The following is a 27,549-nucleotide window of genomic DNA, read 5'->3' as shown; positions in this document are numbered from 1 at the left end:
CGCCCGGCGTACCCTTTTTATTTGAAAAATACAACTACTTTAACCCTTTTTAGAGCAAAAATTTCAAATCATTTCGCTTGCATTATTCACTAACCCGGGGTTAACCGGTTAAACCTGGAGTTACCATCAGAGATGTGACTTATTTGAAATACTTGTATTTAAAATGCAAATACAAAATGCAAAATACCTATTTTGCATTTAAATACCTTTTGAAGAAAACTATTTTGTATTTTATTTGAAATAGTTTTTGGGACCTATTTTCAAAATACAAAATACTTTATAGTAGGTAGGAGTTATAATCTCTTCTGATGTTACAATACTGGCAACTCTCTCATTCTTTTAACATGGAACTGTTGAATCTTTTTAGTAACGTCGCACATGACCACAAGGTTGCGAGGGATTCAGAGCACGAGAGGAGAACAAACTTTTCTGCCCTGGTGAAACACAAACGAGACGTTTTCATCACACTAACCAGAGGCATTATACTAGCTGTAAAAAAATTAATGCTTTAAAAGTTGGTCGTTAAAAACCATCATCCATACCTACATCCTACCGGTTAATATTATGAGCAAACAACTAGAAATTTGCACTTTAGATAGAGAAATGATTTCAAAGAATGAAGAGTGTTTCCAACTCGGAAATTCCGAGTAATACTTTTTAATTCAGACTAGGTATTCACTACTCAGAGTACCTTTTATCGCAAAGTATTTGTATTTTGAAAATACCTATTTCGTATTTTGTATTTAAATACAAATTCAAAAACTATTTTGTATTTTGCATTTGAAATAGTATTATCAAGGAAGTATTTGTATTTGAATACTTTTTATAAAGTATTTTTCACATCTCTGGTTACCATGGGTAACGGTACACCGTTATAAAAAGTATTTAAATACAAATACTATAATATAATACTATCAGTTACAACCTCTGATTAACATTAACCCCGAGATAGTAGGATGGTGCAAGTGGTGAGAAATATAACTTCATGGTGAGAAATGAAAATACTGAGATAGTTCCTGTTCAAGCTAATAGTTTATTTTTCATTCAGCGATAATTAATTCAGTAAAATATTGATTAAAAAATATAATACACAATTTAATGGGTAACATTGTAATGCTGTAGGCCACAAGCATGTAAGTACTTGAAATAAGAGTCAATATAAAGGTACGAGATTTTTTCTTATTATTATAGTTCGGCAACTATTTTCGAAATAGTTATGGAATAATTCGATAAGCCTCGACAATTCTCGTCGACTAGATTTACTTTCACATCGTTAGGTATCGAGTAAATATTTTACAGAAGTAAATATGAGAGTAAAACCATAAAACTAATATAAAGCTTGTATCGTATGTGATCACGGACATCACAAGTTGACATATGAGCATTTAAATTTGTTTCATGAACGCAGTTTTGCCCTGACCTAATACGTTCTTGAAAATAAGATTCATTGTTAGATATTACATACGTTTTATAATGTGCTATACATTGATTGGGCGCTCTATACATATAGGTATATGGAGGAAATTAGCTAAAAATATACAAAGACATTTAGTTAGATTCATCTACATATCTGACCACTGACCACATTTTATTCATGATTGATGAAAACAGGGACAAAACGAAGAACTTGTTAAAACTCAAATAATACTCACATACCTATTTTTTTTAGGACGAAATTAACCAATTCCTCACCCAGTTAACCCATTTCGATGTGATTCAGATATCTATTGACGAATATCAACCACTTTCTGCAATATAAATGCATAACTGATAAGGTTAAGACCTAATACCGCACAATAATAGCTATTGTAACTTTAAAAATCTATCACAACATAGTCAACAAAATTACGTACTTCATATTTTATAAAAACTAATATAATAAAGAGTAGATAGATGCAAAAATATCACAAATGTCAAAATAAGTTCTTTGGAATAAAGGCTTCGGTTTTAAAAAGACCCGTTACTACTCGTCAGACAACATAATTGCCGACAATACAGTCTTTTTATGACATTAGTTAGTCTATAGCGGATCTTTTTAAAACTGACCCCAAACATAATTAATACATTAAATTACTTGTTAATCAGTCCTTCGTAAACTAACTCATTGCTTGCACAATTGTTGGTACAATATTCTTTGACCCTTTTCCAGGCATAGTCCAATATACCGACCACATACGCGCCAAAAGAATTTCAACTTTAGTGTTCCGATTTAAGGTTCAATTTAGATTGCACTTTCGGGAAATGTGACTTGCCTTCAAATGAATCATCAAAGCTGGATTTTTTGGGAAAACCTCGTAGATTGGTGCGGCCTGGAAAAGGGTTAAAAATAACGCCATCAGAATTATTTGAAATATACTAATTAAAGTAAACAGATTTGTTAATGAGCACTTAAATACAATGTAATACTTTGTCGATTTACATTTTTAAACACCTTGACAGTTTTAGACCTGCGCGGTATTTAATAGTTGTCAATATGATAACAAGTCGATATTGTTTGTAACTACATATATTGTTCAAAAGTTTAATAGAGGGCGGAAAATTAATCTCAATAAATACGTAGTAAGATTTTGAAAATACTGCAGTCGAAACAATAATAAACTAACACTGCGCGAATACCATGGAGCCTTGACTGTTTTTCCATTTATTAAAATATACGTTTGCTTCTCACTTTCACAAAATTTCCGCTAGCTTCGTCTTCTCTTAGTACCTCTACAGTCAAGATTTTTAATACGTATAATATTTACTTACTTAATTGAATTAAATTTACATTTGTATACATATTGGGACCAGCGGGCGCAGCATGGTTCCATATTTATCGCCTGTCACTATGCCCTTTCGCACTTACTTGTTAGAACGTGACAGGCATGGTGACATGACAAGTGATAAAAATGCGATCGTGCTGCCGCCGCAGTACTGATGCAAATTTTATTGCACGTCTGTACTCTGTCAACTCAGTCACCATTGTTCCATTATTGAATGTAATAGAATATCATAGTCTCGACTAGTGTTACAATTCGATAAATACTTACGAAAATACACTATGAGCAATATAGGTTCACGTGGTGACGTCACCTTTGTTTTGGTGTTTGAGATAGACGGCGTACATGTGGCGCGCCTGGTTGAGCACTCGGTTGACGTTGTGCTTGCGCACCATCTTGTCGAAGTGCATCGCGAGCTCGTTGTAGTCCATGCGGTTCCGCATGACGTAGTCGCGGTGCTGCAGCAGCACCGTCAGGCACAGGAACATGAGGAACGGGTTCCCGCCGCCGAACACGCCCGGCGGCGGCAGTCCGCTTATACTCTTAACCCCGTCGCCCGCGGCAAAACTCTTCTGCAGCGGCGGTTTTAAGGCCTCATACTTCTTCTGGAAGTTGTTTATGGTCGACGCGACGCTGTGCAGATTCGTCGGCTTCGCGTTCAACAGCGACTCGCAGTTTCTCTTCGCGTTTTCCAACTCCTGCGACATGTTGGAGAAGAATTTGTGTGATTTGGAGCCGCCGTCGTCCTTGGCCTCGGGGGTGTGTGTCTGCGGAAGGTCAGGCGGGTGGGGCGGGCGGTGTTTGCGGATGGGCGTGACGGACTTGCGGCCGCCCTCCTCGAAGATGTCGGCCGTGTCGTCCAGCTCCAGCTCGGGGTGCTCGTCGGGCGTGTGCGGGCACGACGCCGCCCGCGCCGGCAGCGCGTGGAGCGGGTTCTCCCACAGGTAAATACCTTCCGCACTCCGGGCGTTCGACTTTATCGTGTCCATGGGTGATCGCTTTGATGTTTCTCCGACCTCGGTTTGAAGCTCTAGTGTATCCTTCGTCTCCTGCTTGCTCTGTTCCTCGCCTTTATCCTCTGTGCTGGTGGAGTCGGAGGGCGAGTCGATCATGCTGCAGCGGTTGACGTACGAGGGCCCGAACACCTGCCGATCTAAATGCTCCAGCTCGAGCCTCAGCTCGCGCGTCATGGAGGTGGTCATCGGGTAGTACTCCTGCGAGTCGTCGGGGCTGCTGCCGTCGTTGGCGTCGTTGTAAATGCTCCTATTAATTTTGTTTAGAAGGGACTCCTTGACGTTCGGTTTACTGAGGTCGCTCTCGTCCATAGACATTTTGTTCAAAGTGATTTTGGGGTACTCCTTAGTGGTCTCTATGACCGAGTGTGCTCGTTGTAATTTTTCACGTTTAATCGGATCCGGTTTGCTCGCCGTCGCGAAATTGAGAAACTCGTTTAGGTTTTTGATCATCCTCACTTTCGGCCTGCTGTTGGGATCTACGTCATTGGGGCCGTCAAACTTGTTGTTGTGCACGGATATTTTGTCTCGGAGCAATCTTATTTGTCCTCCCAACGTCGTATCCTTTCCTTCCGGGTGCGCTTTTCCGTTGACGACGCTCCCGTTGCTGGTGCGAGTCAGGTCTGGTTTCTGAGTTTCGGGCACGCTCGTCATATTTGGTTCAGGTTTCGATTCCTTAGAATCTTCACTGGTATCGACCTCGTTATCGAGTTTGGCTTTGACGGTCTGCAGAGCGGCATCGTCGAGGCTCTGGAACTCCTTGGCGTGTTTGAGCGAGGAGTCGTCTAGAGTGGCGCTCTCGTCGAGGCTGTGGTTGTGCGGGCGCTGGGTGGCCAGCTTGGGCGCCTTGACGTTGGCGAGGCTGAAGCTGGAGCTCTGGCGGCGGATGGCGCACAGCTTGGTGTAGGCGTTGTCGCGCGGCGCCTTCACGAGCGGGCTGAGCGGCGGCGGCGACGCGCTCTCCGCGCTCGCGTCGAACTCGCGCTCGGCCAGCGACAGCTCGCCCGCCGGCGTCCGCTGCGGCAGCGACGCCCAGAGCACCTGCCAACGTACCGGAAGTCCTTAGTAAAGCATTACCACAGAACACCTAGCTTCAAAAGAAGTAGTACTTATAGAGCAATTTTTTTCATGAAACCGATGCTGGGGAAAAAACGGGAGAGCGGGGGACGAGGTGAGCGAGTCCCGTGCCGTGATTGGTCCATTCAAAGACAAATGGAGTAAAACTACCGTATTTGGGGCAGAGGGGGTAGCGCGACTAGGCATTAGGTAATGCTATGTCTGGAGGGTATCTTGCCTGTGTACATAACATAAAATTTTAACGTCAAAATTCACCAGGAACGCAAAGAAAAATATATAGTTAAGATCAAGTAGATAGCTTATTTTTTCTCTTGAATATAACCCACCTCGAGCATTCGAAGCGCGTCGTCGAAGGCGAACTCTCGTTTCATCTCCAGCAGAAGCCAGCGGTAGCAGAACAGCAGGTCATCGGCCTGCTGGGACTTCAGGTACGCGTAGAAGTCGGGGTCGTACACCTAAGGAAGACAAGTCACAATTGGTACCAAGTCAAGTCCTATAAGTACTGCTGGTTTTGTGAAAATCTGAACACAGTTTACTAGCTTCCTAAGTCCTGACATAATGCTAAAAAACAGAACTAAAGTAACTATTGTTGGAGAAGCAACAATGAAGTTCAATTATATGTTTTATAAGACCTGGCAGGTGACTTTACCATAATGAAATCTTGATAGTAGGTACACCAATAGCAAGTTTTCTTTAATAAATTTCTTAGGGGAATATTAGGTTAGCAAATAGGCCCAACATCACACACAAAGTTGACCTTGGTAATTGAAGTTTTACAGTAATTGAATTATCGTCTTCTTTGCAGCGCTATTTTCTACATTTGTATATAAATGTTCAAACCCCAAATGACAATTTTTTGACATAAGCGATAGGGTCTTTTTCTGTTCCTAACCTGAGCGTCATGGTCTCTCCATACAGCAGGCAATTGCAGTGATACAGGCAGATATAGGGCCTTGTACCCATGGTGCAAGCTGTACTACACAAGTACCTGCAGCGCCTCGGTGAGGTGCGCGAACTTGAGCGTCATGGTCTCCCCGTCGAGTAAGAAGTTGCAGTGGAGGCGCGCCATGAGCGCGCAGAGGCAGATGTAGGCGTGCGCCTCGTCGCCCATGGTCACGAGCAGGGGCGAGGCCAGGTCCGACATGCCCTGGCAGTACGATACCCGGGGGTGCTGCAGCGCGTACCTGCCAGGGTATACTCATAAGATTGAACACCTTCGATTTTTATGTTCGTGGTAGAATTCCCCATTATAAAGCCCCGTCTCCTGTATGTATCCATTGCGCGCGGCTGCCGCGCGAGCCAATGTTTGATGGTTTGCCGCGGTATGGAGACAGGGCTCTACGTATCATTATCAGCACAGCAGAATATAATTATACTCGTTTAAAGATAGCGATAGGTGGGTCAATGTACGAAATTCTTCGTGCTTAGCATCCTTACTTTGGATGGTTTGTGGCAAGCGGCCTTTAGTGTAACATCTCAGGAGAGATTGATGGGCTAAATACATAGTATAGCTGATGGTATGGTATGGGGTAAATATATGGTATGGTATGGTATGGTGGTGCTATGGTATGGTATGAGGGTATATGGGATGTACTTATTGTACCGATTGTTTGTGCTTACGAATAAATCAATTCTATTCTATAAATAGGTCATCTCGAAACTGCGCACCTCGTCTAATGCTGCGATTAACCATGGTGGAAAAGAATCTGTCGCCAAATCTTATCCAGCTTATCAAATCAGGAAAAAAACCTTTTATAGGCAGACATTTATGGGTAATCAAGTAATCAGTAACATAGCTTTCAATTTGTACATGTATGTACAAAATATTTTTGATACATAATAAAATGAAAAGTCCAAATTCTTACGTGGTTAAAATATTGAAGAGTGAAGCTATATTCTGATTATCGTCGCTGCCGGCGTAGAAGTTGTGGTGTCTGTCTGTGCGCAACACGTCTTTGCGGACCATACTCGTCACGTACGCCAAGTCAGAGTTCACCTGCAATGTACCGTTTCATGTATGCGTAATATTATTGGGCCTGGTGTAGGTGTCATTTAGCGATGTCAAACTTAATTCTGAGTGAACTTCCATGTTACTGAATTAATTGTGGATACATTTACAAAGTAGCATTTATAACAGATAACGGGTAGATGGGCTACATAAGGTTTAATATAATAAGCATTTATATAACGGGTAGATGGGCTACATAAGGTTTAATATAATAAGCATTTATTTTTTCGTTGGACACTTGCTGAGAGAGACAGGGAAATGTATATGTTGCATGCCTTTATTTACTTTACATCTATAAATTGATAGTTATAAAAAAAAACTTAAACGAATATTAAACAAACCAATTTGACTAAACCCGCATCTGCCATTGACCTAAAAAACAAGGTTGCCAAAACGGTGGCATTTAAATTTTGGTTTGGCCTTCAATATTCGGTTTAGTTTGGTAGCGAATGCAGTCAGTAGCAGAAGTTGCTAAGCGGGCGAGGTGTTCAACATTACCTTCACACGCTCTTATTCTCTTAATAATAAAGTCGCGTCAAGATCATTTTGAACACCTCGCATGCTTAGCAACTTCTGCTGCCGACTGTACTTACTATTCCTTTCTGTATGCAGTCTTTCCACCGAGCTCTTAGAGTGTAGTATTCGTTAGCTTTCCTTTTTATGTAGTCCATTCGTTCCTTGCCCGTCATTCCGTCCGGATACACGTTCAATATGTGCTTCCAAACAACTTTCCTGTAAAAAAACACACAATTAATGGATACCTTTTATCAAGGACTATCTTTGTTTTGGTTCCAGTTGGTTGATTGTTGGTACATATCAATGAACTTCCGTTACACTAAGGTCACTTTAAAAATACCTATTTTAAATTAGTTTAATTTTGTTTATTGCATTGCATTTTTGTTTATTGCACAACAACACATATACATAAATAATAAATATGTATTGTGTGTTTATTTTGGTAAACAGCGGGCATTTTGTGCAAAGCATGACATAAAACCCTTCAGCAAAATACAGCGAAGGTTAGATAAAGTAGAAACAGTGATGCCATTCAATGTTACGGATTAAGAGATATCGTTACAAGCATTTAAACTTTAAATAATACCTCGTAAACTAATAAAGTCGTATTTTTCACACACTAACAATGTCTATCATCATGAAAAGTTTAAATCTCTTTAAGCGCTGCGCTGCTTAGTATTACGGCGAAGTAAGCAATTTAAAATGTGTAATTTTTTTATAGTTAATCAATTAATAATAAAAATGTCCCTCTGCAATCTCACGTGGCTTCAATTTCCCATCATCATAATAAATACATTTTTCTCAAAAATGGACGGCAAAGTCGACTTTGCCGTCTAAAAAATAGGTCGCGAAGCGCGGAGTTTATGGTCAGTCATAAATTAAAAAGTTAAAAACATTGCAGTCTCGATTTTGGGACTGCAATGTTGCATACAAATTCCATTATTTGTCGAGTTCCAAACTTTTTAAAAGTTCAAATGGCCATATCAAATGAAGGCACAGGCCCATTAAACAGCCAAACAGATGATTAGTACCGCGACTATTTAGTTGTCTCAAATAGGTTGGCGTATTTTTGGCAGAAAAATACACTTCTATTTTTTTATTAAAAAAATAAAAAGGCGGCAAGGGCTTTTCTCTGTGAAAATATATACGTAAGAACGTTGCTTTTGTAAAATGTTTCTATGATATTTATGTTTCTTGCACCATTTTTGAGAAAAGCACTATATATGACTCGGCTGGAAGGCTACTTGCTGGCTTCGGATTCAATTAAACGGACTCCCAAGGTCGTCCGTTTAAAACGAATCCTCAGCCTGCAAGTAGCTACTTCCGAGCCTCGACAATAATGTACTATTTATTGTTCATAAAACATACATGCTATATATGAAGTTGGAGCCCTGGAGACTGCGTTAGTTTACATTGTGTTGCAGCCCCAGTGGTTGATCGAACTCGTATCATGAAAATAACATACTTATTAGAGCCTAAAAACTGGCTTCCTGAGTAGTTTCGAAAGCTAAAAGGTCTATAAAACACCTTCTTTGGACAGTTATTATAAAAGAGTTCGAAACACAACTTATTCCCCTTCAATACCTTAAACTAGGGTCTATCCCGCCGCAATAAATGACTTCTCTCAGCTTGGTGGTGTTGGTGATCTGTCCGACCGCGTCGAGGAAGGTGCGGAACTCGCTGTCGGAGAGCGGCGCGCGCGGCGGCGTGTTCGGGTCCTCGTATAGGTTGAGCGCGCGCGACACCATGTTGAATGTCCTCTCGACCTGGCCAAGCATTGGACTTGGGGGGTTAGTGACAGATGACGGTTTTTACCGGTATATGGAGTTCATTGGAAATTGTGATATGCTACATGACGATTATGTTGGTGCGAATTAAATGATAACATAACTTATGATTAGGCAACTTCATACGAATTATTTGATATATGATATGCAAACTGCTTGTGAGAGTTTGGTTAAATAACAGCTCTATTTTTTTGAGAAAAAGCCTATTGCTTCACTATTTCGTAAAGACCGTTAGTGGTAGTTTGGCCACATGCCTTTGTAGTGTAGAGTAAAAACATGAAATAACAGCAGAGTAGAGTGCTAACTGCACAAATCACAAAAGAGTCCTGCATAATTAATATTATACATTCATCTTTCACACACAAATATTTTTATTTACATTGGTATTATTTCGCGTTCATAAGAAATAGCCACTCAATAAGTCTGGCAACCAATGAAACAGAATCACAGAAACAAATCTAAACTGAAAATAGTACATAATTCAAGACCAAGAAATTGATATTGAAATTCCTTTTTTTATAAATAAACATTCTAAGATAATTTATATATTGGTAATTTTACTCATATGATTTAAAAAAGTACATTTATTCACTTATTTTTACACAGTTTACATAAATACAAGACGCTCTAGTAAAAAGTGGCTTTGACATTGACTTACTTTTTTTGGTCTTGAACTACGATTTTCAGTTTAGAAACTGCAATTTACAGAAAAGTTACCTGATTCATAAACAACCCCTGAAAGCCAGTGGGCACCTCCTGCTTCTCGGGCTGATGCGGCGCGGGCGCCACGGTGGGCGGCGGCTCGCGCGGCGCCGGGCTCAGCCCGGGCGGCTCCCAGTCCTCTGACGCCTCCGCGAACGGCTTCATGTCTACGCGGAGCTGGACGCATGGCTCTGAACGCTGAGTTTGTGCTATGTTATGCGCCCTAGAGACAAAATAAGCATAAGTTCTTAGCCTTCTATTGACACATTTGCCATTTTTATAAAAAATAAAACACACATATTTTATCTATACTCTGTATCTTTAGGTATTTAAATAAAAAGAAACAATATCTACTCCAAAGAGCATCTACTCTCAAATGGCTCCTTAAGCCTGTTGAGGGTAGATGAAAACATTACATAAGAATAAGAATCATTTATTGAGAAAACCTTATTGCTAATGTTGCATTATGCGTGAACTTTTACATTTTACGTATATTGTTACGTGCGCCTGAACTAGGAATATCCTGTATCTCAGGCAAAGAGATAATATACTAATTTAAAGAACAATAAACAATGAAACAAAATAAAATCATGAACATAGAGACATAAAATAGGTATTGAATTATCTTACACTTAGTAACCAAGTATTGCTGTGTCAGTGTCTGTAATGTCTATAAAGTAGGTCAGTCGTGTTTATTTTATTATTAAATACGTTGTTATTAGTTTACCTTAAAAATAGTTACAAGGCAAGAATTGCATTTCGATAGGTTTACAGGTTAGTAGGGCAAGTTAAACATAAGGTTGATGGGTAAATAAAGCACTTATTGATGACAGTTTTATACAAACATTAAATACTTAGGTATGAAAAACATTATCGATCTATACGTCGATTACTAATGATAATAACTACAAACCAACTAATTAGGTATACTTAGACAAACAATTAAAATTAACAGATAATCTTTTAACATGTACTTATTAGTCCTCCCCATAATCAATCGAGTTTATGTACCGTCGTTCGGCCATTTTCCTGACGGGACAGTCAGGGTCCCCAGTTATATGGCCATTGGGTCTTTTGAAGAGACTACATGATCAAATATAATGTAGGTTAAAGTCAAGTTGTTCAGTGACTGATCCAGGCAGTTTTGTATTTGGTTGGTTAACCAATAAATGTTATAACTTCCTGAAAGTTTATAAATTGTTTACTTTTATTTAAATACCTTAAGATACAGACTATATAAGAGATTTATCTCTTTTTACATACCTTGTGAAAAGAGATAAATCTCAGTGGGTCACACAACAAAAATAATAATATTTAGAGTGGTAATATAATAGCACATTTATTTTCAACATTAAGCCTGGTTAGGTTTGATTGACATCTTAATTTTTAATTTTGTGTTAATATAAATTACATTTGAGTACCTATAAGTCTCTTGACATAATTAACAAAAAAACCATGTCTTACTTGAGAAAAGCAGCATCCAGATCCCAGTCAGAGAGTAGCGGCAGGAAGATCTCCTGACCATAGTCATCAGCAGTCCGGTATGACAGTGTGAAATCAGACTTGATGTCAAATGCTTTCACTAAAATGCTTTGTAAAACCTCCAGCGAGGTTATCTGGGGGTCAACGGAAAACTTCCTCAGTTCTGGCTGGAGCTTGCCTTCACACTTCTGTAAACAATTGGTGATTTCATTAATCAAGTAGCAATGGAGTTGGATTCTTTGAACAAATTCACAAAATCCACATTATATTTATGGTGTTACTGTAAATTGTAATAAAATAATCTATGATTTTTTTCTTTTTGTGTCGAATTAGGATAGCCTGTAATGATGCTTGTGTGTATGTACGAGGGCTGCTACTTATGTATCCGGAATGGGCCACTTACTGGAACTGTATTAAAAATATATATATAACATATAAAAATGGAACTCTTTGAAAGCAAAATACAGCTTGTTTCACATGTCTATCAATTGGTTTTACATTGTAGAATTACAAATACAAATACAAAATACAAATACAAAATTCTTTATTTCATTAAAAACCATTACATATTTTTACCAATGGCTGGTGTCTCCCTGTAAGTTATTTACAAAATAACCTGTGCTGGGAGGCACCGCTCTTCCATATCTAATTTACAATTTATTTAGTATTATACTATCATATACTTAACTATTGTGTGTGTGTGTGTGTGTGTGTGTGTGTGTGTGTGTGTGTGTGTGTGTGAGTGTGTGTACTTGTGCGGCTTGGCTAGGCTACATATCCTAGCAAGTCTTCCACCTGATCGTAATTTTTATCTACTAACCAATTTACTACCTTATTTTTTACATCGTATTGTAGCTTTGGGTATATATCTAGTGCTTTGTTTAAAATATTGTATAGGTGCGAAGAACGTTTATTATATTGCCTATTAGCAAAAGTGGTGTTGGTTTTAGGTAGGTGCATGGCAATATCTTTCCTCCGTCTTGTCAAGAGATTGCGATCAAAAGTTGTGGTTTTATGCTTTCTTAGAACAGAGGTTAGTATATATAGTTTTCTAACAGTAAGCAACTTACACATTTGATATAGTTTATCAGTTGAGAACCACATCCTCTTAAAGTACATAATTTTGAGAAGACTACGCTGGGCTCTCTCTACGTCTATAAAGCGAGTCTTAGCAGCGCCTCCCCAAACAGGCAAACAATAGGTTAACACAGACTGAACCAACGATGTGTAGATTTCTTTTAAAAGGTCTCTACTGTGGCCATTTAGACCCGGAACGCTTCTTGGCACCACATGTCTTAAATTTTTAAAAATCCAATTAAGCTTTCGTAAACGTAATATAACATATTCGAGATGTTGGTACCAGGACAGTCCCCGATCCACAAAAACACCCAGATATTTGGTGCTATCAACTTTTAGTATAGTGGGACAGGTTTGCTGGGAGCAGTTCAGTATATTCTTACAACAGCTATGTATTTTAATGTCAAAACTATTAACAGGTTGTGTATTGCTGTATATACTATGACATATATAATTTGTTTTGGCAGTATTTAACGTAAGGATATTGTTCTTAAGCCATTCATTAATAGTTTCAAGTCCAGTCTCCGTAAATTTCTGAACATCTTCCCATGAAGACCCAGTGAAGACGATGGCGGTGTCGTCTGCGTACGAAAATATATCTGCGTGGGGGATCTTTAAGTCACACAAGTCATTGATATAGATTAGGAATAGCGTTGGACCAAGCACAGATCCTTGTGGTACACCGTACGTCACGTCTTCATCTTCACTGGTACAACTGGAGTCACCCAATTTCACCCTCTGTTTCCTATTTGTTAAATAGTCCTGGAGAAGACGAAACGGAATATCTCTTATCCCCATTCTTTCCAACTTGTGTAACAGTATGGGGACAGAGACGGTGTCAAAGGCCTTTTTGATATCTAAATACACAGACATACATTTCGATCCATTGTCAAGATGGTCAACTATTAGTGAAGTTAGAGCAGATACAGCATCTTCAGTAGATTTTCCAGGTCTGAAACCGTATTGAGATGGGGAAAATAAGTTGAATTTATTTAAGTACTTCAGTAATCTGGTATTCAATAACTTCTCTAATATTTTGGAAATTGCTGGTAAAACAGATATGGGTCTGTAGTTATTGACATCGTCTCTGTCACCATTTTTATAAACTGGTGTAATGATTGATTGTTTAAGTGGAGCTGGAAAAATTCCTTTGTCAAAACAAATATTTACTAAATGGGTAATTATTGGGATCACCACTGACTTTGCAAGCTTAAGAAATTTATTTGAGATATTATCCCAGCCTGGTGCACTATTGTTCTTAAGGCTCGATATTACGGATTGTACTTCATCGTGGTCAGTATGGGACAGTATAAAGGAGTTGGGTTGAGACCGAAGGTTTAGAAGGTATGTTTGTTGTACAGTTTTATCCGGATTAATATTTGTCGCAAGCTGCTTTCCTATATTGGAGAAGTAGCGATTGATGTAATTTGCAGAGGCAGTCGGAGTTGATTTTATATGAAGGAGTTCAGAATTTGTGCTATTATTTTTATTAGTGTATGTAATATTCTTTATATTTTTCCACAGCAATTTATTGTTTTTAGAAGATTTACTTAATAGCTCTCTTTCATAATTACGTTTAAGTTTTTTTATTAATTTATTACAATTATTTCTATATCTTTTATATGTTATTTTTAGTATTTCGTTGAAAGGATCACTTTTTAACTGCTTTTGCATATTATCCCTATTTCGTATACAGCGTAAAATTCCTGGTGTAATCCAGGGTTTTATACTTCTGTATTGTTTAGGTATATTTTTGATTGTAGTATGTTTATTTAGAACCGATGTTAATTCAGAGATTAGTCCATCTATAACTATGTTTGGATCGCTAATATACAGTAGATTTTCAAGATTATTATGTTTTAAGTCCTCAAGAGCTGCATCAAAATCAATTACAGTTTTAATCTTTTTTAAGCTGACGTTATTTTTCATTTTAGAAATACATAGCAACACAGTAAAATGGTCGGTAGTAGAAGTTTGCAGTACACCTACTGAGGCTTGGAATTTGGATCTATTTATTTTTAGCATTATGTGATCGAGGCAGTTTTCTTCCCTGGTGGGCAAGGTATGTGCAGCTAGAATTCCATGTAAAGAAAGCATATCCAAATACTGAAGTCGATTATTCCGCTCTTGTGTGCGTTCATCAGTCTTAAGTTTTATGTTTATATTAATGTCCCCAGTGATAATGACGCTTTTTCTAGTGGATTTAATAGTATTTAAATGACTATTTAATGAAAGTATAAAGGGGTCAGCGTTTGTGTTAGACGGGGATCTGTATATGCATAAGATTGAATTATTCAATACCTCTACCTGCAAACAAGATGCATGTGATAATTTTACCTCTTTTACTTTGTGCCTAAGAGCATTTTTTACATATACAACTACTCCATCATTCTGATTCAGTTGATGAGTGGAATAGTACATGTTATAGTTGGACAATTGGGGGATGAGTTTGTTAGAGTCAAGCCTACATTCCGTTAAAACGATTACATCTGTTTCAAACTTAAGACATGATAAAGATAACATAAAACTATCAAAATTACAATATATACTCCTTATGTTTTGAGTAATTAACGTAAGATCATTTCTTTTAACATTGAAATAGTTAGTTAGGTTCAAAGTGTCACATTCAAACGAGTGAGCTATCTCTAGTCTATCAATTTCATTAATTGTTTGCAGTGTATCAGCCATGGGAGTATGTGGTATGATAAAAGCACTTCATTATTAGCACTGTGTTATGTATGTTTTTTATGCATAATGTATAATAAGAAATTAGATAAGATACAAACCTAAAAAAATTGATAATAATGATTATATTTTTCTTATAAGCAAGTTGGAGGTGTAAATTATGTATATGTACAATTTTAATTTTTTTTACAGATGATGGTAATAAATTAGAGCCGCGATCGTGTCCTGTATAATTATTTGTAAATGTGTGTGCTGTTTGTGTGTGTTGTGTTAACAATATGTGCAAGTTCAATACTAGAATTAAGAGCAATAGTCTTAGAAACATGCTGCGTTTTAAGTAGACAAAAAATAAAATAATTATTATGTACAATAATTGTCAATCTCCTTGTAGTAAGTGATGTACTTGATCCTCATGTTTTATTTTTTTAAATTCTTTGTTTCATCTTCAACGGATTTACTTGTGAAAATTTTCGTGTAGATGTTTTTTTTACGATGTTCGGAGTGGTTAAACTCAAAAATAGTGCATAGATCGACTTTTTTCGACTTTTGGGGAGTAAGTTCCATCGAAGGTCAATGTTTTAGTGAATAAATTGTGGTCGTAGTATATTACGGTATTTACGGTAGGACGAATTTAAAAAAAAAACGCTCAAAATCGGCTTTTATCCCACAAAATATAGATGCTGTGGACAAACTCATAATGCAAGATGGTCATAGTATATATCGCAAGATAGAGGCATCTCATGGCAATAGTATGACGAGCATTTGTACGATATTACATGAACATTTGGCTCAAAAAAAAAGAAAAACTCGCGAAAGAGCCGTTCTTGCGTACAAAATGCATGTCTTGTATACCAAGATCAGAATGGAAAAAGTGCTATGAAAAGTCGTTTCAACATTATGCAAAAGTGCATCATTCATCTTGGTGGACAAATACAAAGGCAATAAAACCATTTATAACTATAGATATTTGTTATTTTTTGTGTTTCCGGATACATAAGTAGCAGCCCTCGTACAAAAAAAAAATAGATTTAGAGAGAACTATTTTTAAGGAAGCTAATTTTATTAGTAACAGTAGCAGTTAATGAGTATGATATTTGGAGCCCTAACTTGCATAAAATAAGTAATATGTAGCCACAATCATTATGTTTGTTTAGTGGGATTATTACCAAAGCTGTTTTGCACAGATAATGGTGATTTAGTAGCAGTCAATTTTTGGTTTTAATAAATTATTGCATACATTGCATAGTTAACATATAAATCAATTTGTTTCATTAATGAAATTTGAAATATTTATTTTACATAATGTTTTAGAACAAGAAGTTAAAAGTTTAGATTAAAACCAAAATATTACTTCGCTAATCTGCAAAGAAAAACTTTTTTTGGATTAGTAAAGTAATATTTTGGTTTTAATTAATAAGGATTTCCGGAAAGTAACACCCCATATTATTCACTATTTGGCAAATTTTAATATAATTATCTATAAATTCTTTGAATTACATATCTGATTGACTTCAATCATACACATTGTGATGGCATGTTCTACAAAGAACTAATGTTTTATGATTTACATTTTATACATCAAAAATAAGAAAAGAGTACATGAATAACACATAGTAGGTATGTGTTAAAATTCAAGGTGGTTAATTGCCGTTCTGCTCTGATAACCACGACAATTTAAATTGTTTGCGAATTGTTAAGACTGAATATATAATTAGAGGAGGCATTCTAAGATAATGCAATGTTTGAAGAGTTCAAAAAGGGTGAAAAAATATTAAAACATCAGTAGCCAAATTGGTTCTATAAAGTATTGACTAAATAGATATATTTTGTATAATACATTCGACGATATTCTTAAAAACATTATGTATATTTAATGGCATATGTAAAGGTTTTATAAGCTGTTATATCTTGAAATTGCATGATAACGTACTGTTGTTCCGTAACATCTAACCGATGTTTATTATTTATTGACTAATAAACTATGATCTTAATAGGATTAAACAGTCTTGGAGCTTTTATAATACGCTAAGATACAAACCTTCACTTTCACTCTAACAGCCTCTTTGCTATACCCAAACATGACTACGCTTAACTATTATCACATATCCATATAATAATACACAACTAAAGCTAATCTAATTTACTAGTTTTCTCACATAACTACAAATAAATAACAAGAAAATGCTAGGAAAATTTAATTCAGACTTCGCACAAAAGAAAATAATGACAACTGTGACATTTCCTTTTTTTAATTTTTTTATGACACAAGGGCACGAAAGTATTTAAGCCATAGTTCAAAGGCGTATTTCATTAACTGGATGGATCTTTGTTACAGTACTTACAGTGGCCCATTTTATAAAGCTACAAGTTACAATTTACAAGCGGAAGTCTCTTTCTAACCCTATGTGTTAGAACGAGACTTCCGCTTGTAAATTGTAACTTGTAGCTTTATAAAATAGGCCACAGTTGCTATAACAGTGTCTTAGACACGCTCAACAAGGGTTTGTTCAGAATGTATCATTGTGTGTTTGTGTACTTTACATTTCAACGCTGGTATTAATTGAACGTGGTTCGCAGTAGGCCCTCTGGTTTGCTGCAATACAGGATAAAGATTCATGGCAAATTCTGTTTAAATTTGTTTTATTGAAAATAAATTAATTTCTATTCTATGTTACATGTTTTGGAACGTTTACTAGTTATCAAAGAATATAATACTCACTAGGAGAAGAACGATAACTCCATACAAAAAAATGTCCCCAAACGTTTATACGTTTATACTAGTAGCGCCGCGTTGTGTACCAAGAACTAAAGTTGACAACCGGTTTAGCCTGGCGGGTATTGGTAGGTAGTAACTCTGTTGATAAACATATTTTTTATCTTCATATCACGAAATATATGAAAGATGCAAATATTACCCCTTGTTTGTGGTATTATCAATTGATTTAAATAAAAGGCATATTTATGTTTATAACATTGTATAATTTTATTTATTAAAAATATGTTTTACATATAGAAATATACACTGAAAATTAAACCCTGACAACTTAATAAAAAAATTGACATTAATAAAGCGCATTCACAAAGTTTCCAGTGTAAAGCCCCCTCCAGACTATGTGCGCGAATCGCGGCGCGACGTCGCGGAGCGAACATACCGCGACGTTGACGTATGTCTCCACACTCGCACACTTCACGGCGATTTCGCAGTCTAGTTCGCGGCAAGATGGCGCCGAAGCGTCAGCTGATCTGGTTTGCGGCAAAGCAAGAAGGCTGATTCAAACTTGGAACTGTCAAGTGATTTGGTTGATCAAATTCGCACCCGGCTTGAAGATGGACGAATTTGTAGCTACGGCAGCATCGCTGTTGTTATGCGCTGTATCATATTATAATTATCAATTTATAAAATGTACAAAAAAGAGAAAAAGGAAAAGCAGAAGAAGATGGTGGATGACAAGTATCCATCGAAATAGATCAAAGTAAGTACATTTTCGACCGATTTTAAACAAGATAGAAGATGCATTTCAATAGTTTTTCTGTTTCTCTCGTTGCATCGTCAGCTCTTGGTTTAGAGCCCAGGGTTCGCTGATTAACTCTGTTAAAACTGGAGCTTTGTTGCATTCATATTTCTGTGTTTTGTTCCAGTGCATGTATGGAAAAGCAATTGGGTGAACTGGTAGCCGAACCGTCCGGAGAGTTCAAAAAGTTTACCCGCATGTCTGTAATGGATTTCGAATATTTACTTACCAAAATTTCGAGCCAAATATCGAAACAAGACACCCACCTGAGAAAATCCATTCCAGCCCGCATACGTCTCGCAGTAACACTTCGTTATTTGGCCACCGGCGATGACTACCAGAGTCTACATTTCTTATTCAAAATATCACCTCAGTTGATATCAGAAATTATACCAGAAGTTTGCATGGCTTTGAATGAAGCTTTAAAGGATGAAATTAAGGTGAAATAAAAATTATAAATGTTTAATTATGAATATTTATTAATATTACCTATAAACTTAAGCCTTGTAAGGCCCACCATACATTTTTTAAATTTTTTATGTGGACCTTATTCTATAGTCTGTGCGGAAAGAGAAGACTCGTAGTTTGTATTGGTTCCCATACATTCCACAACTCTTCTCTTTCCGCACAAACTATAAGGCCTGATTCGAATTCAATCTGCCAAATTGAAAACCCTATTAATGGTACTGAAGCTAGCTGAATCAAGATTTGTTTTTCCATAATTTATTGAAAATTTGTTTAAAAATTGTTATTTATACGTAAATTCATCATTTTCCATTTCTTCCCGCTCCTGTCGTTAGTTTTGTTGTATGCCCTCCATCATACATCCGACAGTGTTTTTTGACAGTTTCTTAGTTTGAGTCCTATCAAGAACAATGTTTATTTTGAAATATTATATTGCATATAGTTTTTGTTGTTTTAACGAACTAATTCCTTGGACACTCCACTCCATACCGTTCAATAGGTCAATACTGTGGGACTTTGTTGAATCAAGTTTTTTGGTCCGATTTCGAGGGTACTGGCTTAAGCATGCTGATTGCCTCATAAACATCGTGGATCATCTCCAAATATTATCAAAGTAATATTGGAAATCCGCATTATTAAACTAAAGCTGCGAACCGTTTCTTTTAGTGATGTTGGTGTCGATTTCTCTGTCGAAAAGTAACCAATGCCCGGTAACTGACACCACATCGACGAAATTCCTGATACGCCAGATATTTGAAGATATGTCTAGATCCTCATTGTTTCATGGATATTGCAATGAAATTACCTTTCAGTATTGGTATAATATTAGGTAACAGGTTATGTTGGAAATTAGTTATGTGCAAGTTTCTTCCATACTTATCAAGTTTTTGACAGCAATTTGGCGCCTAATTAAAAAGACGGCGGCGTTTATTTGATTTTTTTGATCATCTTAGAATTGATAAAAAAAAAATTTTTTGGTATAATAATTTTGTGATTCTGATAATTATAATGTCGTAGTGTATATATAAAGTAAGCCAGAAAATATCCAAGAAAAATCACTCTGAATTTGTCAAATTTGTTTCGAATCAGGCCTTAAGTAGGTAATTTGGAATTAAATTAATTTGTTTTAAAAAGCAATGAAACAAAGGAAATGGTACTTAATAATAGTAGTTCACAAAAGTATTGCAATGAATATGTACATAAGAGCCTTACAAGGGTTAGAATACTGCACATATTTTTGGCCTAATAATTTAACAAATGACCAAAGACCAGAATATTTGTGGTATTTTTTAATTGTTACAGTGACTTCTCATTTATAGACATCCATTATACATATAATACAATATAGAACACAACATACCTATTAAAGAAGATTAAATGCAGATGTAAATAACTACATACCAGGCAATAAGAAGCAGAAGAAGAGGCAGGCAGAAGAGCAATTTCTTCCAAATAACTTTTGAGTAATGTAAAATAGAAATATACAATAAACAATAAATTTGGATTAATGTGACCATGTATTTTATTTTTTAGAGAAACTAATAGGACAGTTGTTAGTGCTTAAACAGAATTTAAACATGAAATCAAATAAACACTGGAAATTGAACTAAACTCATAAGTTACCTGGAAGAGATTGCTCTTTAGCGATTAGACTGCTTATTGTTTACCTCTACTTTTAATCTTTTAATATATATTGTGTTCTGTATTGTATTTATATATGTACCTATATTGGAATGACAGTTCAAGTGCCACGAAAATTCCGGTCTCTGCAAATAACAGGCGAGAAAGGGAATAACTTTCAACAACATACAAAATATATTTCAAGAAATAAAGCAGAAATAAAAAAACAGTAACCATTTCAGAAACATCTAAATACACCTGTAGCGGCCCAGAGTGAAATACTTGCCATGACAAATGTAATTTTTAACTGTCATGGTAAACATTCAATTTAGAATAGAATGGGAGACATTTTTATAGGCCTCTGGGCAGCTATTATAGGATAAACTATAAAGATGAACCTTCCCTGTTGTATTAACATCTACTTAATACCATGATTTGCAACAAATAAATGATTATGATCTTCTAAGCTACTAGTTACCACCAAAATGAGTTGGTGGTAACTACTGGTAATTATATTTTCATTAATAACCACTAAAATAACAACAAACATTATACAGTACCGGCCAAGATGTATAGAGTAAATGCTATATAAATATATGATGATTGCAGTGGCAATTAAATACCAAAAAAATTAAAATAGAGGCATATTGTCATAGTAAATTTTGTAGCCACAGTCAAGTTATCTTTACACAGATGATTAAAACTTGTAGGATGCTACTTGACTGTGATCCTCATTCTTTCACTGATATGTGTTAAATATTTTCTTAAATATCAAAAAGTGTCGTCATCTACTCGACTACTCAAGTATAGGCCAAAGGCGGCCTCATCGCTCGAAAAGATGGCACAGTACCTTTGGCCTATGCTCAAGTAGATGGCGACACTTTTTTATATTTAAGAAATTTAGCACATAACAGTGAAAGAATGAGGATTAAAGTCAAATGGCGTTCTAAAAGTTTTAATCATCTGTGTAAAGATGGCAGTAAATTGACTGTGACTACAAAATTTACTATGACAATATTTTAACTCTCTATACACTCTATTCTCTTTGGAAACACTGTGAATTACAATAGGAGACAACATATTATTAAATATCCTCTAACAAAAAAATTAAGTTACCTACTCTATAAAAAAAACGATGAAAAACCATAACATGAGACCAATTTTTCTCATCGCTCGCACAAAGGACTACTACTTGCATAGAGTAATATATATTAAAGTAAAGAAATAGTGGTAACTCCATACATCAGTTTTTTTGCCTAAACGCGAGTTATTTCGTAGTCGACATCTAACGTCAAGTAACGGAACTATCAGTACCGCTACTTGATACCAGATGACAAGTGTCGCTACTGACGAAAAATGTACTATTAGTTTTCGTTCGCCGCGGCATCTATTGTCAACTAGCAGTACTGATAAATTCTGCTACTTGACACTAGATGTCGACTACGAAATAATTCGCGTTTTGATAAGAAAACTGATGTATGGAGTTACCACTCTTTCTTTACTTATATTACTCTATGCTACTAGACTACCTACTTACAGTAGTGAGGTGGAAATCACTTACAAATTTAAAAAAGGTTCCACTGAAAAAACATGGAGGTGATATATATATAATTGGCCGGTACTGTAAGTTCAATATTGATATTAGATTAATACTGGGGGACTTTAATATTTAGAATGGGTTTGTATGAGGACGAATGATTTTACTAGATTTAATTATTATAGGCTTGAAAGGTTTATCTATTGATACATCCTTTTGAGGCCTGGAAGGGAGTGTGTTGTTGGAAATGAGGAGAAAAACTGCCGTTTTATCCCGCCAGGTATCGCACAATCGACACTGCTTAACCTCAACTTGTCATCTGTCAAATCCTATACATTTTTTGTTAATTACATCGTGAGATTACAATTATTGGGTAATATCTTATTAAAATGGCCCTGTGTAGTGCTTTAGACTGCAAAAATAAAGGCGTTCACGCTTTCCCTAAAGACCCAAAGCGTAGAAAGGCTTGGGAGAAAGCGTTAAGAATCAAAAACTTTAAAGCAAAAGACTCATCGCGATTATGTTCCATGCATTTTACATCAGATGACTATTACGGACAAAGTATATACACAAGTAAGTTACTTAATTTATTTTCGATTTTCGTGATCTATAGCCAAGCAACGAAACTTTAAAGCAATGGTAACTTTCTTTCAGATTACGAGCCGAAAGCGAGATTCTTGAAGAAAACTGCTGTACCTTCAATATTTTCATTCAACATTTCAAGATTAGATACAGCAAGTGCAACAGCCCGTCAGCAGCGACTTGAGATGAGGTCTCAGAAAAAGTTACGGTTTGAAGAGACTGTGACCCCATCAACAAGCCACCAACCATCAATTAATGAAGAAAGAATGGTGCCCCACTCCATGGACGTAGAAGAAACTGTAACTCCAACATCAATAAATCAAGAAAGTACAGTGCCAATCTTCATGGACGTTGCTAGTGAAATAGAAATCAGTGCGAATATAAATGATTTTACAGTACCTATTTTAAATAATCCTAAATTCTCATCTAAAGAGACGCAAATTGACATGGAACATGTATTTGGAACAATACATAGATTCAAAAATGATGATAAAGCAATTCAATTTTATACAGGCTTCGAGTCTTACCGGAAGTTCTTTTTTGTTTACTCAACTTTGAGTCCTATGGCCCATAAAATACAGTATTATGGTAGTTCTGTTATTTTGCTCAGTACTGAAGATCAGTTCTTTTTAACAATAATGAAATTAAGACAAAATAAATGTATTTTTGAACTAAGCAGATTTTTTAATGTAAGTACTACAACAGTGTCAAATATATTTATTACCTGGATAAATTTCATGTATCAACTATGGATAAAACTCGACACATGGCCAAGCAAAGACTTGGTACATTATTATATGCCGGAACATTTTAAAAATTATAATGCGAATATAAGGGTGATTTTAGATGGGACCGAATTTCATGTACAGAAACCTAAAAACCCAACGTCTCAACAAGCGTCATGGAGTAGCTACAAGCATGCAAATACTCTTAAAGTTCTTGTTGGAGGAACACCGGGGGGATTGTTATCATACTGCTCTCCTGCATATGCTGGGTCGGTCAGTGACAGGCAAACAGTGGAGAGAAGTAATTTAATTAGTAAATGTGAAAGTGGTGACTGCATTTTAGCAGATCGGGGATTTAATATTCAGGACATGTTTGCACACAAAAATGTTGCTGTAAATATACCTACTTTTTTAAAGGGCAAAACACAGTTACCAGGTTTAACAGTGTTAAAAGATAGGAATCTAGCTAGTAAAAGAGTGCACATTGAACGCTTAATTGGCCTCACTAAAACATAAGATTTTAAAAAGTGATCTGGATCACAGTTACATTCCAATTGCAGGTAAAATATTTTTTATATGTACTATGTGTTGTAATTTTAGAGAAAGCATAATGAAATAAGCATAATCGAATAGAACACAACGAGTGGTTATTAATGGAACTCAATCTGCCGGCTCCCCAGTAGCACTTGGAGTGCCTCAAGGCTCAATACTTGGCCCGTTTCTGTTCTTGGTTTACATTAATGATCTACCGAAACTTGTGCAAGATAAACATGATATAGTCTTGTTTGCTGATGACACATCTCTGTTGTTCAAGGTAGACAGAAAAGCAATTAACTACGACAGTATTAACGTGTAAAAGTGCCCTTGTGGCCTACTTACTGAATAAATTTTATTTTATTTTTATTTTTATTTTTATTTTATAAATAATTGTGTTAAGTTTAGTTGACACGGAAAATAAATAAAACAAAAATATTATTTTATGGTTTTATTAAATCATAATTTCTGTAATAATATTTATTTATTATTTCTGGTTTTAAATGATTTTCAAAAAAAATTACTAGTTTTGTAACCATTTCATTAATGAAGCAATCATCTCGCTGCAAAAAGATGACTTGAATTTCTTTAAAAGTATATATTATTAAATTACAATACTTTCTTTTGGAGCAATATAGCTGTCCCTGTATCTGATAAAAATATGGATGGTTTCTTTTCAAATGCAGTTTGCCTACAATACTTTCAAGGTATGGAACTGTGACAGCAGTTATAGGCATATATCTTGCAGCATAGGGACATTTAACTTCAATGACTGTCTCATCGCCTAAGAGACCATCTGGTGAAGCTGCCAGGAACGGAAACTCCTCAGATATGTGCAGTCCACTTTTCTCTACTTTTAATCCAAAGTATTCTTCATATTTAGCTATAGCGGTGCTTTCATGGATTTTACCATGAATGATCGCTCTAGTGTGAATAGCCCTTGGATTCATTATTCTCTGAATCAAATGATCCTTGCCTGTTGTAGCATGGCAAGCTACATGAAAGTTGCTGGCAGTTACCCTGCAACAACGAAGGTTGTGCCATTCTTTTGACTTATCCTGCACCTTAGTAGCTTTTTCTGTATTCACTATTTGCTCCGGCGTCACATTTTTTAAAAGTAACCGTTCTAGCAACAATTCTTTTTCATTACGGTTGGTGTAGTTGCTATGATCCCACTCGATAGCATAAGGATTCGCTGGTTTAATTGTTTGGAGTATGGGCATTGTTGACTTCCCAAAGTTGATGGCCAAATTGTGGACATAATCTTGATAATTCTCCATCATATCCTCTCTCTTGAGTGGGTTAAAATTTACAGCTTGTTTTCTTGGCCTGCTCATTGGTAAATTTTGTGCCTGAATAGGCGACCTATAAAATACCTTATGAGGTCTTTTGAACGTCATCAGCTTTTGTGTTGTCACTTGATGTACCATAATGGTCTTAGTTCGGCACATATCTTCCACTGCACATAATAAAACAGACACATGCTTGCAATGAGCTTCAATACCACTGCCAGCAGCACACTCGCAGTTGGCCTGTTCGATATTACCTTCTTTAGACACTTTTACATTCACTATGTAAGTAACTTTCTTCATTTGGGCTTTACACTGCCCTTGAAAGTAAGTACTCGCCCCGACCGAAGCATATCTAGCGGTTAGCAGGCAACGAGACTCGTACATATCTTTGCCTTTATTCTGGGCATTAAATTTTTCAAAATATGCCTGAATTTCGTGCCTATCTAAAGGTGGAATGGGCGAATCGGCATTAATATCCTTAAAGCACGACACAGGCGGGCACTCGTACCTAGGATCTTCACTAGGACCAGGGTCTGCACCAAAATTAAAGTTTCGGTCATACGCTTCCAATCTAGAACAAAAGGCGTAGCATTAATAAAGCAAATAACCATATAAAAGCTAATTTATTATTCATAACCACAAATATTGTTTTTGCGTACCTTTCGATCAAATCAGCTTTTTTACCAGTTACAGATGCATTTCTCTGTCGCAATTCATTTTTTAACTGCACCACAGTCATAAATGAATACATTTTTGCTATAAATATCGAGAATTTCCGAAATTACTTCTGACAGCCAGAGCTAACAAACGCAATAGAGCAGGGTCGCTTGTGTCGCCATCTACGTAAATTTTTTAGTTCCGCTCCTAATTATAGTGAAAGGATTAGAATATGAGGGGGGCATTGTGGAAGTAGCTGTAGCTTGTGATGATGATGACCATGGGTTAACTTGTCTTATTTGAGGACAGGTCAAGAACATACCATCTATTGTATGCATCATTCTCAACCTGTCCTCAATACTAAGTGCTCTCAACTTTTTGGCCAAAAGTTGACCATATAAATCACAGTCGTCTGGATCCTGAGTATCTTTAACACAATGCTTCATAGTTGTGTTAAAGGTACTCAGGGCTTCTTCTACCATACGGCCTGCATGCAGAAGCTCCGGCGGATTTTGTTTTCTTCTGATAGTTTGAGATTGAGCTGGTGGTGATTTTTCAAGATTTTCTTCTTCATTTTCTTTATTCACATTTTCTTTGTCCTCCTAGAAAAATAAATTAATATTATTAATGTTATTTTTTTGCAGCTTCCTTCATGCCCCGAGGAATGGCTAGAAATTTCAAAAGGCTATTCATTGAAATTTCCTCGGGCCATCGGGGCTCTAGATGGCAAGCATGTTGCTTTGCAATGCCCAATTAACTCGGCATCTGAATATTTTAATTACAAGAGAACGTTCAGTATTGTCCTCCTGGCACTAGTAGACAGTCAGTGCAATTTTACTTTTGCTGACATCGGCTGCCAAGGTCGAATCAGTGATGGTGGCGTATTTAGAAACTGCATGTTGTGGGAAAAGATTTGCGACAACCAACTGAATCTGCCACCACCACATCCATTGCCCGGATTAAATAAACATGTGCCTTATGTGTTCTTGGCTGATGCAGCATTTGCTCTTTCGGAGAATGTAATGAAACCGTATCCCGGAAACCTTGAGCGGGGAAATCCACGACGCATATTCAACCAACGATTGTCAAGTGCTCGTGTTACAGTAGAGAACGCTTTTGGTATACTGGTTACCAAATTTCGGGTTTTCAAAAAACCTATACAATTGCAACCAGAGAAAGCTAGCATTGTTACATTAACTTGCATATTGTTACACAATTACTTGAGGCGTAGCAGGACATCGTCGCATATCTACACGCCTCCAGGTTCAATTGATCAATATGACCGGAACGACGTTCTCATCCAACCAGGCTCATGGAGAAACGAAACCGATACGACGTGTGCCGTTCGCAATATGCGGCAAATACCACGCCGATCTCCTCTTAACGCCACACAAATCAGAGACGAGTTTACTACTTATTGTATTCGTTAAAATAAACATGATTATCTTACCGTCGTTATTGTTTTCTTTGGGGTATCCTTATCCCTTAAAAAGCTGTCCAGAACTTCGTACGCGAACCA

At 36.6% G+C, this 27,549-nt stretch overlaps 3 protein-coding genes across 3 annotated transcripts; 2 read left to right on the top strand and 1 right to left on the bottom strand.

Moving 5' to 3' along the window:
* Nucleotides 1-1,013: 1,013 nt before the first annotated feature.
* Nucleotides 1,014-17,349, bottom strand: LOC134663859 (uncharacterized). Its single transcript, XM_063520380.1, has 9 exons — nt 17,145-17,349; nt 11,327-11,532; nt 9,878-10,085; nt 8,958-9,139; nt 7,451-7,589; nt 6,715-6,845; nt 5,838-6,033; nt 5,176-5,304; nt 1,014-4,813 (listed from the first exon to the last, which is right to left on the bottom strand). The coding sequence occupies exons 1-9, from the start codon at nt 17,184-17,186 to the stop codon at nt 3,056-3,058; spliced, it is 2,991 nt and encodes a 996-aa protein (XP_063376450.1). The 5' UTR covers nt 17,187-17,349; the 3' UTR covers nt 1,014-3,055.
* An 854-nt stretch (nt 17,350-18,203) lies between these two features.
* Nucleotides 18,204-27,484, top strand: LOC134663896 (uncharacterized). Its single transcript, XM_063520434.1, has 3 exons — nt 18,204-18,579; nt 18,746-19,058; nt 26,675-27,484. The coding sequence occupies exons 1-3, from the start codon at nt 18,218-18,220 to the stop codon at nt 27,458-27,460; spliced, it is 1,461 nt and encodes a 486-aa protein (XP_063376504.1). The 5' UTR covers nt 18,204-18,217; the 3' UTR covers nt 27,461-27,484.
* LOC134663898 (uncharacterized) lies at nt 22,488-24,418 on the top strand. Its single transcript, XM_063520438.1, has 2 exons — nt 22,488-22,813; nt 22,895-24,418. The coding sequence occupies exons 1-2, from the start codon at nt 22,630-22,632 to the stop codon at nt 24,061-24,063; spliced, it is 1,353 nt and encodes a 450-aa protein (XP_063376508.1). The 5' UTR covers nt 22,488-22,629; the 3' UTR covers nt 24,064-24,418.
* Nucleotides 27,485-27,549: the final 65 nt, after the last annotated feature.

Source organism: Cydia fagiglandana, chromosome 4, assembly GCF_963556715.1.
Source record: "Cydia fagiglandana chromosome 4, ilCydFagi1.1, whole genome shotgun sequence".
Classification (NCBI taxonomy): Eukaryota; Metazoa; Arthropoda; class Insecta; order Lepidoptera; family Tortricidae; genus Cydia; species Cydia fagiglandana.
This window is presented reverse-complemented; position numbering and strand designations above follow the sequence as displayed.